Here is a 17,328-nt window from a genome sequence, read left to right on the forward strand (position 1 = left end):
GGCGTTGCCCCTTACCCCTATTCTTGGGCATTGTGGGCTCCGCTAGTGCCCCAGTGGGGGAGAGAGGGGAGCGGGGAAGGGACCCAGCTCCGCTCTCCTACTCCGGGTCCTAGCCCCTTCAGCTTTGCGGGCTGCTTACCCTCTCTCCCTTTGGGTAGGGTTTCCCTCAGTCATCTGTGCCAGTGGAGCCCCTAAGTCCTCTGCTCTGCTTGGGCAGGGTTTCCCTTCCCCTGGTCCTCTGGCTAAAAGCAATACTCCTTCAAACTCTAGTCAGTGTTCCTTCTCTCTCTCTGTTTGACTGAAGCAAGGTTTTTTTAATTAGGTCTTGTGGTGGGACCTTAATTGGCTCCAGGTGCTCCAATTACCCTGTAGTAACCTTTCCCTAGTCCACAGGGAATAAGGCCTTGACCATCCTAGGGCTTATATACCTCCCAGCACCCAATAAGACCACTATCCTGTAGTGGTCCAGGACCCGGGCGACCTGGTACGGGTGGAGGCCTGCCAAACTGTGTACTTAGTGGCCTCCTCTGCCCGGGTCAACTGGGTCAAGAGCTCTGGCCTGATGGTCGGGGCCGGGTGGCAGGCGAGCTCCCTCCCACCTGCGCGTCAGGCCATTCGGTGGGCCGTGGGTCCATTGCTCTATCTTGGCGTTTATCTTTCTGCCACGCATCCTTCTCCGCCGGAGAACTGGCACGATTTGGAGGGCAGGGTGGTTGAGCGTTTGAGGAGGTGGGCAGGACTGCTCCGGTGCCTCTCCCTTCGAAGGAGGGCATTGGTGCTCAATCAGCTAGTCCAGTCTATGCTCTGGCACTGGCTCAACACTCTGTGCCCAGCCCCGAGGTTCCTGGCCCAGCTCCAGAAGCTGGTTCTGGAGTTCTTTTGGCCAGGGCTGCACTGGGTCTCTGCGGGGTTCTGCATCTTCCCCTGGAGGAGGGAGGACAGGGCCTGGTGTGCCTGCACACTCAGGTGTATGTCTTCCTCCTCCAGGCCATGCAGAGACTCCTTTATGGTGTAGGTAGCTTGGCATGGAGCACGTTGGTGCACACCTTCCTCCACTGCCTCCGATACGACCGGTAGCTCCTTTATCTCCATCCGAGAGGTCTTCCATCTTTACACACTCGTGCGCCACACTCTTCATTTCCCCACCCTTGTGTCCCACCCCGATACTAAGTGGTGGGACCTTCTACCAGCTACAGAGGGTGAGGGACCCCGGTGGCCAAGCCTGTATTCCATCCTTGTTCCACGGCACGCCGGGGACATTAGTTGGCGGCTCCTTCATGGAGCCGTGAGCACGGGCTTGTACCTGGTGCAGTTCACCCCTTTTCCCGACGCTTGCCCTTTTTGCGGTGTGCGGGAGACCCTGGCACATGTCTATCTGCAGTGCGCCAGGCTGCAGCCCCTCTTCCGGCTCCTCCAGAACCTCTTGTTGAGGTTCTGCCTGCACTTTTCCCCACACCTGTTTGTTTATGCACACCGCACGCGTGGCCCTACAGAGTCGCGGGACCACCTTGTCAACCTCCTCCTAGCCATGGCCAAAGTGGCCATTTATAACACCAGGGAGAGGAGGTTGGCTGAGGGAGGGGCTTGCAACTGTGGGGCCTGTTTTCATTCTTTCATCCGTTCATGCATCCGGGCAGAGTTCCTCTGGGCAGTGTTCACTGGCTCCTTGGATACCTTTGAGGAACAGTGGGCGCTGTCCGGGGTTCTCTGCTCGGTGTCCCCTTCTGTTTCCCTAATTTTGGCCCTTTGACCCCCACACCTGTTCCTGTTTTTTTTTTTTTCCGTCGTCCCCCGACTTTAGTTGAGTTTTGGGCTCTGTAGCTCCTCCCCAGGCTGGGGGAGGGGCCTTTAGCTGTGGGCGGGCTTATGCCTACCTACTTCCCAGCACCCAATAAGACCACTCTCCCACTGCTCCCTGGCCCTGCTGTATCACAGGACGTTATTGTTTGTAATGTTTCTAGTAGTGTTATTGAGGTGTAATGTAATGAGGAAGTGGACTGTGTTTTATTTCTTTAGTTCCTGTTTCTGTGGTAGAGTTATAGTTGCTTGTGTAATGGGAGGAGATGTGTTGTGAGTGAGGGATATGGGGCAACACTTTGGGAGATTGGCAGTGGGGGCAGTGGCCATGTCTGGGGGTATATGGGCAGAAAGAAGGGTGAAAACAGGGAGTGGAGGGTTGTGAGGGGGAGAGAGTTTTGTTGAAGAGGGCATGGGAGTGATTGGGAGTGAGAGGTTAAGAGAGGGAAAGGATGGAGGGTCCTTGGTTGCCTGATAACTCAGGTGTGTGTGTGTGTGTGTGTTGGGGGATGTGTGTACTTGCAGAACTCCTTCCCTGCCCTCCTAGCACTGATGCCTTGAAGCAAAGACACTTTGCTCCCACATGCTGGGTGGGTGGGGTACCCTGATAGACAAAGAATGTCTGCATTAATGTGTCATCGCAGAGCCATTGAGCTACCCTGAACAGCTATGAAGCAGTTATCCTGAGTAAGGGGAATAACTCTGTTTAATTGTAAAAATTCATAATTGGTCTGTGTCCAAGATAAGAATGGGCTTACACATTTGTTTGTGAGCTCCTGAAGTTTGTGGGACCATAGGATGGGCCTTGACCACAGAGTTTACATTCTAGAGAAAAATACAGACAGAGAATCGGGGGAAAGGAGGAAACATAAAGCAAAGTCATGGTGCGTATATGTTCTTCTCTCCTCATTCATCGCTGATGTTGGGTTAGTGCTTCCTCCTCTCCCCTATGGAAGCTGGAGGCAGTCCAGTGTTTTTGTTGGAGTCTCCAGGACTAAGACCTGTCCTTCAGCTCAGGCCAGCAGATTTTCTGCCTCTGGCGAAGGACCAGGTTGGTGGTGGTTTCTCCCAAACATTTTGTTTAATAACTTCAATTTTTATTCATTTTCATAAAGTAGCGACTTATCTTTCCTTCTCCTCTCCTGGATCGAGTATTTGGCAGCATGGTAGATTCAACCACCCAAATCTGCCACTGCTGTGTCTCTTCTTTGGAGCGCCTCTGGCCATGGTCAGGCATGGCAGAACTGTTCTGCAAACACCAGGCTAAATCAAAGTGGTGTTCCCTCTGAGCGACAACATTTATAGGCTCTAAACAATAACTTCACGGTGAGGGGCAGGTGGCTTTTAGACCAAGAACCAGGGCCAGAGTTCAGTTGCTTGGTGCACTTGACCTCTCCAGCCCACTAGAATTGAATAAACTCGCAAAGATTAGCTTTTTAAAGCATACTGTCTCTTCAGACTTTCAGACATCTACACTAGGAATGAAAATGTCACCTTTACTCCAGTTTACAGTATTTAATCTCTTCTTATTAAGAGTTTGTATTAATAGTTTGAGATTGGATTTGAAAAACGTATCCGTGATAGAGATTATATTGAAAGGTTAAGAGACAACGTCCTGTATTTTACTCAACATCAGGAAATATAAATTTCTCCATTTTGATACTGAAAACTCATATGCTAATTACATACAGGTTGTTGTAAAATCATTGCAACCACTTTCTTAAAGTCTAAGAAGACTTTTAAAAGTCTGAGTGATTTATGGTGTTTACATTCACTGGATAGGGAATGCTCGTGTTTCTTGATTCTCAGTTCCAGTTGGTATTAACCAAATAGTCTGTTCTACCCTCATATAATTTTGTTTTGTTTTTGGCACCTTACTGAATTACGCTCATATTTTCTGTATCAATGTATGATTGAATAAAACTTATTTTAAGGACTTGTGCAATATTTCTGTTTTGTATAAAATATTTGTATTTTGTCTATAATGTCCATTCAACCTCCGAGTAAGAGTGACACTTTCATGGTGTGAGGAAAGGACATTATATTGTTTGCATTTCATTGTTTATTACTGATTATGTATTTTATTTAAAAAAAAACTTGTAGATTAGGGTTCTCGGATTATTTTTTATAATGTGGCACACGATTTAAAATAGAGAGACCCATTCAAAATTGTGAGGACAACCTTTTTTCTTTTTCATCATCACATTTTGCTACTTCTCTGTGGTAACTGCAGCAACTGTTTACAAAAGTAATAAGAAAGTATTTAATGTATTTTAACTGTCTTTTGGTTAAATTTAATAGCTGGAAACTAAGAGCCAGTGTCATGTGACCAGCCAGCTCTCTGTGAAAGTTTTTCAGTTTGGACCCTTCTGCTATAGATATTTTTACTTTCTGTTTTTCTGACTGACATTTGCTCATATGTTAAATGAGACATTTATTTGCATAAGACAAGAAGACTGAATATTTTCAGAAACTAGTGCATATATATATATTAATGTACATGTTTGATGTAATGGTCACAAACTATTGTGCATGCTACAGTAACTGCTGAGAAAGATGTTTACCTGTGTGACAAACACTGGTACCTTGGGTCAGCCACATCCATGTGAATATTTGACAGCAATAGCTAGAGATATATTCCTTCTCAGACCTTTTGATTGCAAGTACTATGTGACGAGTTTTGTGACAGATAATCTGGCTGATACGGTTAAGAGGAAAGTTTTGCAAGAACTGTCCTATACTTAGATTGTAAGTTCCTTAGGTCAGAGACAGTCCTTTTATTTTGTGTTTGTACAGCGCCTACCACAATAGAGTCCTGGTCAATGATTGGGGTGCTTAGGTACCACAGTAATACAAATAATTATAATAAATAATAAAAATATATTCATGTAGTAGCATATTGTTGTTCTGTACACTAGCAAATTTTACTGTCAAAAGACTTGGAAGGAAAGAGTGCCAGCGATTATAGAACAATAGTCATGTTGGGCTGGAAGGGACCTCAAGAAGTCATCAAATCCAGGCCCCTGCACTATTGCAGGACCAAATAAACCTAGACATGGGTTTCTCAAACCATGGGTCAGGATCCAAAACTGGATTGCCAGAATGTTTCAAAGGGTCGCGTGGCAGCTCCTGCCGGCTAGGCTCGCCTCACTGCTCCAGGCATTGCAACCTCTAGGGTCCCAGCACCACTCAGGACGGGCCCAGCTATCATGATGATGGGAATCTGGGTAGGCCAAATTTGAGTGAGTAGCACTGCAACCCCATGAGCAAGTCACAACTCCACTCACACAAATTTGGTCCAGTTGGGGGGCTGGACTTGATAACTGGGGGCTGTGGAGCAGAGAGCTGAGCCCAGCCAGTCCAAAGTACAGGAACTGCAGGACCCAACCTCCCTGGAGGGCAGGAGCTGACTGACCAAAACCACTCCAGAACCTCCGCCCCCAGACTATTTACTGGATCGCGACAGGCCATAAACATTTACAAACCGGTCCCGACCCCAAAAAGGTTGAGAACCAGTGACTTAGGCCATCCCTGACAGGTGTTTGTCCAACTTGTTTTTAAAAACCTCCACTGCCAGGGGATTCCACAATCTTCCTTGGAAGCCTATTCCAGAGCTTAATTACCCCTGAAGTTAGAAAGTTTTTCCTAATATCTAATTTAAATCTCCCTTGCTGCAGATTAAGTCCATTACTGTTTCTCCTACCATCAGTGGACACAGAGAACAATTGATTACCTTCCTCTTTACAGCAGCCCTTATCATATTTGAAGACTGTTATCAGGTTCCCGTTGGTCATCTTCTCTCAAGACTAAACATGCCCAGTTTTTTTAACCTTTCCACATAGGTCAGATTTTCTAAACCTTTATCAATTTTGTTCCTCTCCTCTATATTTTCTCCAGTTTATCCTTTTCTAAAGTGTGGTGCCCAGAATTGGATGCATGACTCCAGTTGAGGCCTCACCCATGCCAAGTAGAGCGGCACAATTACCTCCCATATCTGATATGTGACAATCCTGTTAGTGCACTCAAGAATGATTTCGCAACTGCATCACATCGTATACAAATTGTGTTCCACTATGTCCCCCAGATCCTTTTCAGCAGTATTACCATCTAGCTAGTTATTCCCCATTTGATTTTTCTTTCCTATGTGAAGTACTTTGCACTGGTCGTTATTGTTTTCATCTTGTTGAATTCAGACCAATTCTCCAATTTGTCAGAGTAGTTTTGAATTCTAAACCTGTCCTCCAAAGTGCTAGCAATCTCTCTCAGCTCAGTATCATCTACAAATTTCATAAGCATACTCTCCACTCCAGTAGCTGAATCATTAATCATATTATCTCTGTAATTAATTTTTTTCATAACAGCCACTTAGCAGCTGCTACATATAAACAAGAAATTGCTCATATATTTCATTCTTCATGAACTAAGGTGGAACATTTTTTCAGATTGTTCAGAAGTTTGCTTCACGGTGCCCCAAGTTAATGGAAATCTGAAAAGTATAGTCAGTATATTGGCTCTAGTTTGCCAGAATTTAACAAATATCACTCTGAAGAGGCATGCTGAGGGATAGTTTCATGTATAGAAACCAGTAGCAATGGCATTTGATTCTGATACAGTTGATGGACTTTGCTGCTGCAATTGATTTTAGGTTGAAGAAGCTCAGATTAGAAGCCACATCGGAATAGAGAAGGGCATTTTAATTGGTATTGTATTGCTTGCAATTTTAAATTAAAATTTCTACTCCTGGCTCACAATGTCACGGCACATAGGTACCATTCAGTCATGTGGGTGGGTGGGAACCTTGAGCTTGCCTGTAGATGACATTCAGTGAATACAATTATAGTTGTTTAAAAGTTGGTTTCAACAAAAAGTCAAACATGAGATATTAAGCCTAGGAATTAAAATTTACTCCTTTGGTATTGATTTTTGCTTGCCTCCTCTTTAAAGCAGAAATCTTAACAGTTCTGCACTTAGAGAATTACATAGAGACATATTTTCCTTCACAGTGAGCCAGCTGAAAGTGCCCAGGTCTTGACTTCTGAACTATGTATACTTTTTATTTATGGTTGTAGTACCAAAAACAGATGCATAATTGAAGCAGGGTTGAGTGCAAAACTAAAAATCCGTTTGTGAGAACATGTTCTTTTGCTTCTTTTGCAGACCACAGCAATGGGTCATTGAACTTGAAAGCCCTTTCAGGAGGCTCTGGCTACAAGTTTGGAGTCCTTGCTAAGATAGTGAATTATATGAAGGTATAGTCATTTTATTTCAAGTATAATTTTTCTGAAATGTTTATACTTATTTATCCACTCGTCAGCTCAGAAACATTTATATAAGCTGACCTTTCATTGTAGCAGTAATATTAAGAACTTTTATCAGACACGCAGAACTACTTGTTTAATGCCAAAAACGTCATTGAAATAAAAATTGTCATTGCAAGATTCCCCCATGTTTGTATCCCAGTGACGCCAGTTCAAGGCTGCGCAGTTTAAAAGTAAGAAGATGGTTGAGAGTCTGCTCGCGTAAACCAGAGATGAGAACTGATCAACGATCCAGGAACCATTTCTCAAAATCTCTTTCAGGGCTAATTTCTTCTATATGTTTAGGAACGTCAACTATCCTTAAATTTATAATTTGACTCATTTCCTGTCATCAGCTTTCATTTTAAGTGCTGTCTTAACAGACGTTATAGATTCATTTTCTTACTAGGTTTCCAGAGCAAAATGTTGAAGATTTCAGTCCTTGAATTAATATTTATTAAAATACTGTGTATCATGACTTTTTTCTTTTAAATTAAAACAGCTAATTCTGGGGGGTGGGAATTGCCATAACGTGCTACCAGTCTTATTAAATTGCTGTAGAGTTCATACTTTCATTAAGTACCTGCAGAGCACTAATAGATCGTATTTATTTTATCAGACGCGGCACCAGCGTGGTGATACACATCCATTAACTCTAGAAGAAATTTTGGATGAAACGCAACACTTAGATATTGGACTCAGGCAGAAACAATGGTTAATGAGTGAGGTAAAGAAAATAAATTTTCAGACTCTAACTAACGACGAGTAATAATAAAACTCAACTCATATACATTTGCTTAATGATAAACTCTGTAATATAACTGTTCTGCTAAAAATGTTGTGTCCTCTTTACTTGTATTACTTTTCAAGAATAACCCAGTGCTGTAGTGAAACTAGCTCTGAAACTGAAATGATTCTAAAATTGTGAAAGATTGTAAAAGAGTTAGGAGGTTACTGTTTTGTATATACTTTTCCCTTTTGTGAAAATACGGTATTTAACCTCATTGCCCCCATCGTCCTCCTCATAACACACTTTTTACCTGATGAGAATGAATGTCTTTATGGTCCTTCAGTATGCTTTAGCAAAGTAAAATTCCATAAAACGCAATGGTTGGAGTCTGGTGTCTTTAAATGTAATCTGCAAAATACAACACTGCTTTTCTTCTTCTGCTTCATTTATGAGTGAAACATTACTTACATTTTTATATAATACCAACTAACATAGACATATAGCAAGAAAACAATCAGTATATGTAGTAGTTACATTAAAAAGACAAGATATAGTAAAAGTAGTGTGGCTATAACAAAAATATCTTCCAACATTCCACTGGCACTAATACTCCTGCTAAATCCCAGAGATGCCCACCTGTAGGGTAAATCCTGGCCCCAATTAAGTCAATGGCAGCTTTGTCGAAGATTTCACCATTAGAGCATTATCGCATAGATGCTAAACTAAGAAGAAAACACGTTGTTAAATTATTATTGCATTTATAAGTGATAATAAAGTGTGAACAAAGGCTTCAACAGCATGGTAGTCTAGTAGGCTATTAACAGGCACATTATGGCAGTTCACTTTAAAGCTTTGGTGGCTTACATAATCTCTTGAGAATTTGGTAGGCTACCAAAGTTAGTTAACTTTTTTATGATGACTGTGTGTTCTCCCTCCTTTCTTCTTTCTGTGTCTCTTCTCTTTCTCCTTTCAGGGTCAGGCTGGCAGCTGCAGAAGAAACTAAGTAGGGTTGCTCTCTCTTGCAGAAGAACTTTCATTGTGGTACTGGCTGTGAAACAGGAACGTATCTTTACCATTTCAATTGTCCATGAAATCCTGTTCAGTTTCACTCTGAAGTTGCCATCAGGGGTAAAGTTCTTCTGTGCAGGAGGTCTGCTCTTCTCAGTTTCTTCTGCATCTGCTGGTGCCGGTTGACACCAGTTGGGGAAGACTGACTACAGATTTGTTCATCCCAGGGTAATGTCTTTCACATTTGTAACCTCAATATGAGATCAGTGCGATACGTTGGGTAAATAGTTTGTTTGCATTTTAAGTCCAGAAGAATTCATATTTTTGTATCCCCTGGTATTTTTATTTCTCTAATCTCCTTCCAAAAAGGAGCTGTGCAGCTTTTTGTAAAACAGCTGCCACAAGTGTCTTTATGGATCTCCCAGCCTAAGGTGCATTGTATAAATAGTGCTTAACCCTCCTCTGTAAAGTAAAAAGTACCATCATGATGAACTCTGCCTGTACTGGATCTGAGATCCTGAATCCCAAGCCCACTTCCTAATCGAGCCTGTTAATTGTCAGCTACAGTATGTTGCTGGTGTGCCGTCATTGACAGAGGACAAGTTTGTTTAGTCCAATATACATATCCATTCATGTTTTTTCTTAAGTTTAAAACTTATGTCCCTATTACAGGCTCTAGTCAGCAATCCCAAAATAGAAGTTATAGATGGGAAATACGCTTTCAAACCTAAGTACAATTTGAAAGATAAAAAGGCTCTGCTCAGGCTCTTGGACAAGCATGACCAGCGGGGACTGGGAGGAATCCTTCTGGACGATATTGAGGAAGGACTGCCCAATGCACAGAAAGCAATAAAGGTAAGTAACACAGTTCAGTCTATTTGTCTTATCAAAGAGTAGGCTGGGGTGACTTGATCACAACGTAGAAGTACTTACATGGGGAACAGAAATGTGGTAATAGAGATCTCTTCAATCTAGCAGCCAAGGATATACCAAGACCTAATGGCTGGAAGTTGAATTTAGACACATTTAGACTAGAAATAAGGGGCACATGTTTAACAGCATGAGTAATTAACCTTTGGAACAATTTACAAAGATTTGTTGTTCTCCATCACTGGAAATTTTAAAATCAAGTCAGGATTTTTTCTAAAAGATCTGCTCTAGGTCATGCAGGAATTAATTCAGGAAAGCCATGTGGGCCTGTATTATACAGGAGGTCAGACTTCACAGTGGTCCCTTCTGGTCTTAAAAATGTCTGAATCAGTGATCTTTTCACATACTGTAATTGAACTTCAAGATACTGCAATGACTTATCTCCATTCTCTGGTAAACTGTCATAGCAGTAACTGCTTCACTTTCACAAAAGCAGACTTGGCTCAGTGAAGTGCAATGCCTATGTTAATCAATGCAAAAATAAAAACTGTATTAAGGTACTAAGTTACAGAAAAGTATACGTTAAATTTAAATATTTGAAAATTCCTTCACTCATAGGAGAAACATTGAATCTTGAACTCAGGAAATTGTAGATAAATGATTTATAATTTGCTTAATCCGCTGCAAAATATTGATATGTGATCTTAATCTTTTTTTAAAAAAATAAGGATTCTTGAAGATCTTTTTTAAGAAATAGCAGTCTCAGGAAGAATCCTGGACTATGTTAGTGTTGCTCATGATTCATAATTCTAAATTATTATGTATTTGTTTAGAAAACGTAATAAAAAATTGTAAAAAAAAAAAAAAAAAAAAAATCAAATCAAGATGGTAAATTAATGGAGAAATGATGCCACAACCTTGCCTGCTATTGTAGGGTTGCCAACCCTCCAGGATGGGCCTGGCGTCTCCCAGAATTGGCATCCATCTTCCGGTGACTATTGAAAGCAATCCAGAAGATTTTAATAGGATATTTTAAGAAAATGACATTATGTTATGTTGGGGGGGGAAATCTCCCGGAATAGCTTCAGTCAGAGTTGGCAACCCTAATATTGCCACGTAGCCTGATCCTGGTCAATAGGAATTAAGTACTCAGTTCAGATCAGCTTTTTTTAAGGCTCAGACCCCTGATTAGTTACTAAGGCCTTGTCTACAAACAAACTTGCACCCATTTACCTTAGCACTCCTGGTGTCTGCCCACACAGCCTCCAGCATGTAAATCACTTCCAGCTATACTGTACAAGAGCTATGGCCAGCCACCCATGAATTACACTATGGACAACACCAGCAAACTCCCAGTCCCAGACTTCCCCCCCGAAATGTGTATCTTGTTCTGCCCAGCACCCTCCTGGACAATATCAGCTCATGTAAAGTCTGTCATTTCATTAATAGAAAATGATATGCACTAATCTTATCTCAATGGAGTTTCCCAAACCCACACTGGTTTAGATAAAACAATAAAAGAAGTCTATTAATTACAGAAAGAGAGATTTTAAGTGATTACAAGTAATGAGGCATAAAAGTCAGAATTGGTCACAAGAAAATAAAAAATAAAACACAATTAATATCTAATTTGACAAGCTAAATAAATTCAAAGCAAAGGTTTCTCTCACCACATGCTTTAGCAGTCTTACTGGCTGGATTTCTTTCAGCCAGGACCCCACCCCTGTTCAGAGTTAATTTCCTTGTCCTTCAGGTGTTGTTGATGCCAGGGGCAGAGAGAAAGAGAGGGGTATTTTGGGGCATCTGTTCCCCCTTTCTTATAGTTCTCTTTTTCTTTGAAAATCCTCTCCAGTTGAGGTTAAGGAGACAGGAGGTCTGTGAGGAAGGGAACCTCCCGCTCTTTCTTTGCCAAAATGTTGATTTCTTTCTCTCACCCTTTTTCCTGCTGAAGAATGTCCACTTAACCAGGTGATAATCCATTTGATTTTGTTGACACCTGGCTAAGGCATCGGTTTGCCTTTTGTCTCTGAGGAACTGGTTTGTGGCTGCGTTTCTAAACTTGGAACATGTCTCAATAGTGTTATACAGTGGAATCTTATAATTTTACGTACAATGTTTCCACACATATTTTCCAGGACAGGAATTATCAGCAAATGATGAGCTTTCAAGTGATACCTCACAAGGCATATTTCGTACAAAATCCATCATAATCTTGTAAAAAGGGTGAACATGAGGATAGAGACTGTCACACCTATACGCGCCCACATCCATATATCATTTGAAAGCTTATGTTATGTACATTTAGATGAGCTATGATGTGGACCTGGCAAGTGGTGCAGTAAGCCTGTAAGCGAGGTGAAATAATGGTACCCAAAATGAGACACTATCATTTTTTCATAGTTCCAGAAACACTGCAACAGGACTATAAATTTTCACTGTTTAAGTTAATTTCAACACCTTAATATTAGAGAGTCAGAGTGCGTGGGGGAATATCTTTTATTGGCTCAACTTCTGCTGGTGAGAGAGACAAGCTTTTGAGCTTACACAGAGCTCTTCTTCTGTGTGGCTCGAAAGCTTGTCTCTCTCACCAGCTGAAGTTGATTCAATAAAAGCTATTACCTCACCCACCTTGTCTCTCTAATATCCCGGGACTGACATGCTACAACTACACTGCATACAACACCTTAATATAGTGTTTATTGGTCAGAGCTACCAAATGACAAAGTATTAAAAACATTTTATTGGTTTTGTTTGTGCAAGTATTTTTTTAGAAATGATGAAGCTATTGTGGCATGTGGCAAAAATGGCGAATATCAACATTTTGCAGTATACTAACATGAAATGTTTTCATGTCACATATTCTTAATTGTCAAAGTGTTTCGCAAGTGATTATAATAGTTTTCTGTCTTTTCAATTGAAATTTGCTGACCAGATGAGTCTCACTGAAGGTTGTGCACCAGCAGCAGTAGATTGCATGCCCATAATTTGTACTACATAGTGGGTCGATATAAATGTACATGAATTCCTGATGTAATGCTTCTCCATTCATAAGTTTGTATACATACGATGTAGCATCTCTTCTGCCTCGTGGAAGGTTTTATTTTGTAATTGCCTATGCATGCAGTACTATCCTTTGAAATGTTCTAGAAACTAGATTTTTAATTCAGTGACACTTATGCACAGGTCAATATTAGTATTAGAAATGACAGTACACAGCTTCATATTATGAATATGCAAAAGTTATGAGAGAAAGAAGTGGCCTAATAAAAAATAGTGAAGACAAAGACAACAAACAAGTCTTTACCTCTGCACTGAAGACGGATGAAGAGCATGTTACAGCTCTTGCCAACCATGTCATCAACAATGTGACAAAACCCATTTGACCCTGAATCAGATCCAGAAGTGCTTATCAGTGTATCTACTGGACTGCATGTAACATCAGATGTTCAAGAGTCTACTGAAAAACAAATGTAGAGATTTGCAAGAGGTATACTTGATTCTGATGGTTCAGGTAGTTTCTTCAGCCTCGTCAAGAAATTGACATCAAAATATTTGTTGACATGGCCAAGAAGACCAAAATTATATCTGGAGCTATCAGTCCAGAAATTGTGTTCCGCGGAGCCCTGTACTTTGTAAGATGCGGAGATGATGTTTCAGTGGTAACTGTTCTTAGTCACCCAGTTGAACCTGTGCCTATGTCCTTCTTTCATGTTGATGGAACAATGAGAGGAACAGACAAAGCTGAATCATCTTGCAGTTCAAGTTGAAAAAATCCATGAGCTAAAAGCATGCAACAAAGAAAGCACAGTATGCATCAGAGAGCTGATCTCCGCATCTGTGTGAAGGATGTCATCTTCATCCTTTGAACTTTCCTCTGTATTGTCATACCCTCCTCACCCTCATTCATGGTCTCACATGTTTGCATCCTATATACCAGTGAGCATTTGACAGGTTGAAGAGTAATGAGGATATGGGAAAATATTGTTGAGCTTCTCTATATGGCTTCTTTGTATGTGGCAAAAATCCATCCTGGCAAATGCTCCCAAAATCCCATTCTTCTCATGGCTATAATTAAATGGAACCATTTGATTCAATCAGAGAACTTTTTTTAGTGTCAGACAGGGAATTTGGAATTGTACCAAGTGAAACACACTAAGGCAATGAAAAGAATCAGTACTCCGGGGATGCTTACTAAAATCCACGAAGTCATGTATTGTTAGTTTGGGCATAAGCCATATTTGTCTGGCAGAGAATAGATTAGCGAATAAATTTGCATTAGCATTTGAAGTGCATTAGGATAGTAGTTGTCAAATTCATCCAAGGAACAACAATTTTTGGAGCAGAGGGCAAGGATATAATTTATACACTCTAGCTGAGCGATAGACAATGTGGTGTTTACCACTGTATGGAAGAGAAGTAATGGCTCTACCTGGCCTGCCTTCTTGCTGCTAGCCACAATTTTCCAAAGTGATGCACAAATCCAAAGCTGTCTCACCTTGGGATTAGTTTGGGGAAGGTGGGGAATGGTTTGAAGGTCACCGTCCCTTGCAGAACTGTGGGTGAAAAGTTCTTTCCTTCTCAGGACTGAATCTTTTAAAAGTTCCTACGTTTGTTTTTAATTTCTGGGAATGCGGTAGTTACATTGTCTTCTACTGTTTCTTAGTACTTTATCTGATGTATTATTTTTATCAAAATAGAAACCCATGTAAGAACACCAAGCTTGTACTCAGTTCTATTCTGTAATTGAGCTCTGTTAGAGTTTTAATATTCGTCATCAGACATGAATCTGTCATTTGCTTAGTAATAAGCTCTAGCTCTTATAGTGACCATATAAAATCATATTGGTATCTCAGAGTCCTGTGGCACCTTTAAGACTAACAGATGTATTGAAGCATAAGCTCTTATGGGTGAATGCCCACTTCATCGGATGCATGTCACCCACAAAAGCTTATGCTCCAATACATCTGTTAGTCTTAAAGGTGCCATAGGACACTCTGTTGCTTTTTACAGATCCAGACTAACACGGCTACCCCTCTGATAATTGGTATCTCAGTCTCCTTTTTCCGCCAGGTACCCATGATACTCGGCTCTCTCCTGAGGAATATACTCATCATTCACTACCCAGGCACATTTTAATAGAGTGGCTTCAAAACATGTTTCTGTACCAATCTAATGCCACAATCATCCTCCAAAACTGATATTTCACTGCAAAGTGAGAGTTCATCTTACAAGACATAATGTTAAAGGTTTTTCCCTGCTCCCTAGCTAATTGACACAGCAGAAAATTGGAGTATGTTTATTTTATAAATAGAAATACCAGAAATACACACTAGTAGTTTGACTTCTTTTTTTCTATTTGCATTTGAGGCTTTAGGGGACCAGATCACCTTTATTACTCGTCCTGATAAGAAAAAAATCCTTTTCTACAACGACAAGAGCTGTCAGTTTACAGTAGATGAAGGTAGGTGTGTTCTTTATAACTTTTCTACTTGTAATTGATCTGCATGTGTATTCCATTTGTTTTTTTTAAGCACCTGTACATAAGTAATCTTTAGGTATTATGGTCTCTTAAAACACCTCGATTAATCAAAATGCTAAATAAATCCCAGTCTATCTCAAATTGCATGTTTTGTTAAATCAATTGACCTCTAAGAGATGATGAGGTGGGTTCACAGCCTTGGATAGCAAATCTCTGGTTTCAGGAGGGTCACATCTATCCTTCTTTCCTTATAGCTAGATGGGAGGAGGGTCTCAGAACTTTTCTGTGGAAACAGAGGTCACCTTATGGAAGAGGTCGAATACTTAGAATGTAAGCTCTTTGGCATAGGGACTGTCTTTTTGTTCTGGGTTTGTACAGTGCCTTGCACAATGAGGTTCAGTCCAGGACTGGGGTTCGTATGCATTACAGTAATGCAAATTAATAATAATAATACTATACTAGTGAACTCTTATATTGAAAACAGTAACTTACTCTGTAATCCTCAGCAAAAATCTTGTGGATGGCTTCTGCTCCTTTTCCACCACCTGATAGGCACAAAGGGAACAGGGCAGCGTATGCATCCCAAAGTATGGATCTTGTTAGAAGAGTGGAATGGGGAGCCACGGCCTAGGGACATGGGTCTGAGCAGAGGGAGTGGGGAAAACAAGCAGGAGAGGGCAGAGTCAGGAGTTATGCGGTGGGGGGATAGGAGCTGGGCATGAAGAGCAGAGGGCGGGGGACAGAATAAGGGAAGAAGGACGGGGTGGGGGACTCCGGGATCAGAAGGGACAATAACTACTAGAGCACACTCCTCTCCAGAACACAGAACTCAAACCAGGATTCCTGAGGGTTCCTTTGCTGTCTGGCAAATAGCTGTGAAACCCAGTGGCTAAGTGTGTCTCCATTCTGTGCACTGAATGAGGCAGGGTCCTGTGGGAAAAGTAGTGTGTGATCATGTAATTACAGATTGTATCCTAAAGCATACACACAAGGGGACCAACCTAACTTAGCAGAGGCATACTTTCAGATGATGTACTTGCCATAACGAAGTAGAACTCTGTGAAAGCTCGACAGAAGTTGGTACAGTAAAAGATGTAACCTCTCACCCACCTTGTCTCTCTAATATCTTGGGACCATCACAGCTACAACAACACTGCGTGCAGCAATTGCCAAACTAGCATTTGTTCTACTCTTGGCAACTTCAGGTCTCTTCTGGTACAGCAGGAGAAATGGTTACGTGTCAGATTTGCACCAGATGCTGAAGATTAATTAAATTATGTTGAAAATGTATCTTCAGAGGAGCTATCCATACAGTACAATAGTGCCTAAAATAGCATCTTAAGTTAGAAGAAATGAAAACAGTTTTACATTGAACTTTGAATTTAACTTATTCACAGGGCCATTAAAGCAATAAATAAAAGTTAAATATGTTGAGCAAATGTATAGTGAGCCATTCATTGATCTTTTCAGAGAATGCAGCAAGTGAAAATGCATGTTATAGATGGATTCCTTGCAGGGTACGTTTACACTTTCAGTAATAGCTTTATTCTGGGAAGAGATGTTAGAAGTTGCATCACCTAAGACATAAGAAAATTGTAGCTCTCTCCAAATTTTGGTGAGTGAGTCTGAGACTTAAGTTCCATGTTTTCCTTTTTTTGTCTTTAAATTTTCAACCCAAACTATGCCTGGCAGGCAAAGATGTAAGCCTTTCAGCCTTGTCTACCGCAGGGAATTCTTTCCCCACCATTGCCTAGCACTGTTCAGCTCCACCATTAGTTGCAGTGTTGGAAACCCTAGGGCAGGTTGCTCACTAATTTAAAATGAGCACCGTGTCCTCTAATCCTGTTCAAAAGGTGACCCAGTGCTTAAACCCCAACAGCCCATTTACACGAGGGACCCCAACGGAGAAACCCAAACCTTCTGCCCCAGCCCTGAGCCCCTCATCCCTGGCTCCACCCCAGAGCCCTCACCCCCCCTGCACCCAAACCCTCTGCCCCAGCCCTGAGCCCCTCATCCCTGGCCCCACCCCAGAGCCCGCACCCCCAGCCGGAGCCCTCACCCCCCCTGCACCCAAACCTTCTGCCCCAGCCCTGAGCCCGTCATCCCTGGCCCCACCCCAGAGCCCACACTCCCAGCCGGAGTCCTCT

General features: G+C 41.7%; 1 protein-coding gene across 1 annotated transcript in view; it reads left to right on the forward strand.

Annotated features, from left to right (window-relative positions):
• The window catches only part of GTF2E2 (general transcription factor IIE subunit 2), a 45,863-nt gene that overhangs the window by 14,365 nt on the left and 14,170 nt on the right, over positions 1-17,328 (forward strand). The window contains exons 2-5 of the mRNA XM_034772121.1: positions 6,955-7,046; positions 7,714-7,821; positions 9,505-9,687; positions 15,070-15,163. Coding sequence (XP_034628012.1) covers positions 6,955-7,046; positions 7,714-7,821; positions 9,505-9,687; positions 15,070-15,163 — 477 coding nt within the window. The remainder of the gene's footprint in view (positions 1-6,954; positions 7,047-7,713; positions 7,822-9,504; positions 9,688-15,069; positions 15,164-17,328) is intronic.

Source organism: Trachemys scripta, chromosome 5 (assembly GCF_013100865.1).
Source record: "Trachemys scripta elegans isolate TJP31775 chromosome 5, CAS_Tse_1.0, whole genome shotgun sequence".
Taxonomy (NCBI): domain Eukaryota; kingdom Metazoa; phylum Chordata; order Testudines; family Emydidae; genus Trachemys; species Trachemys scripta.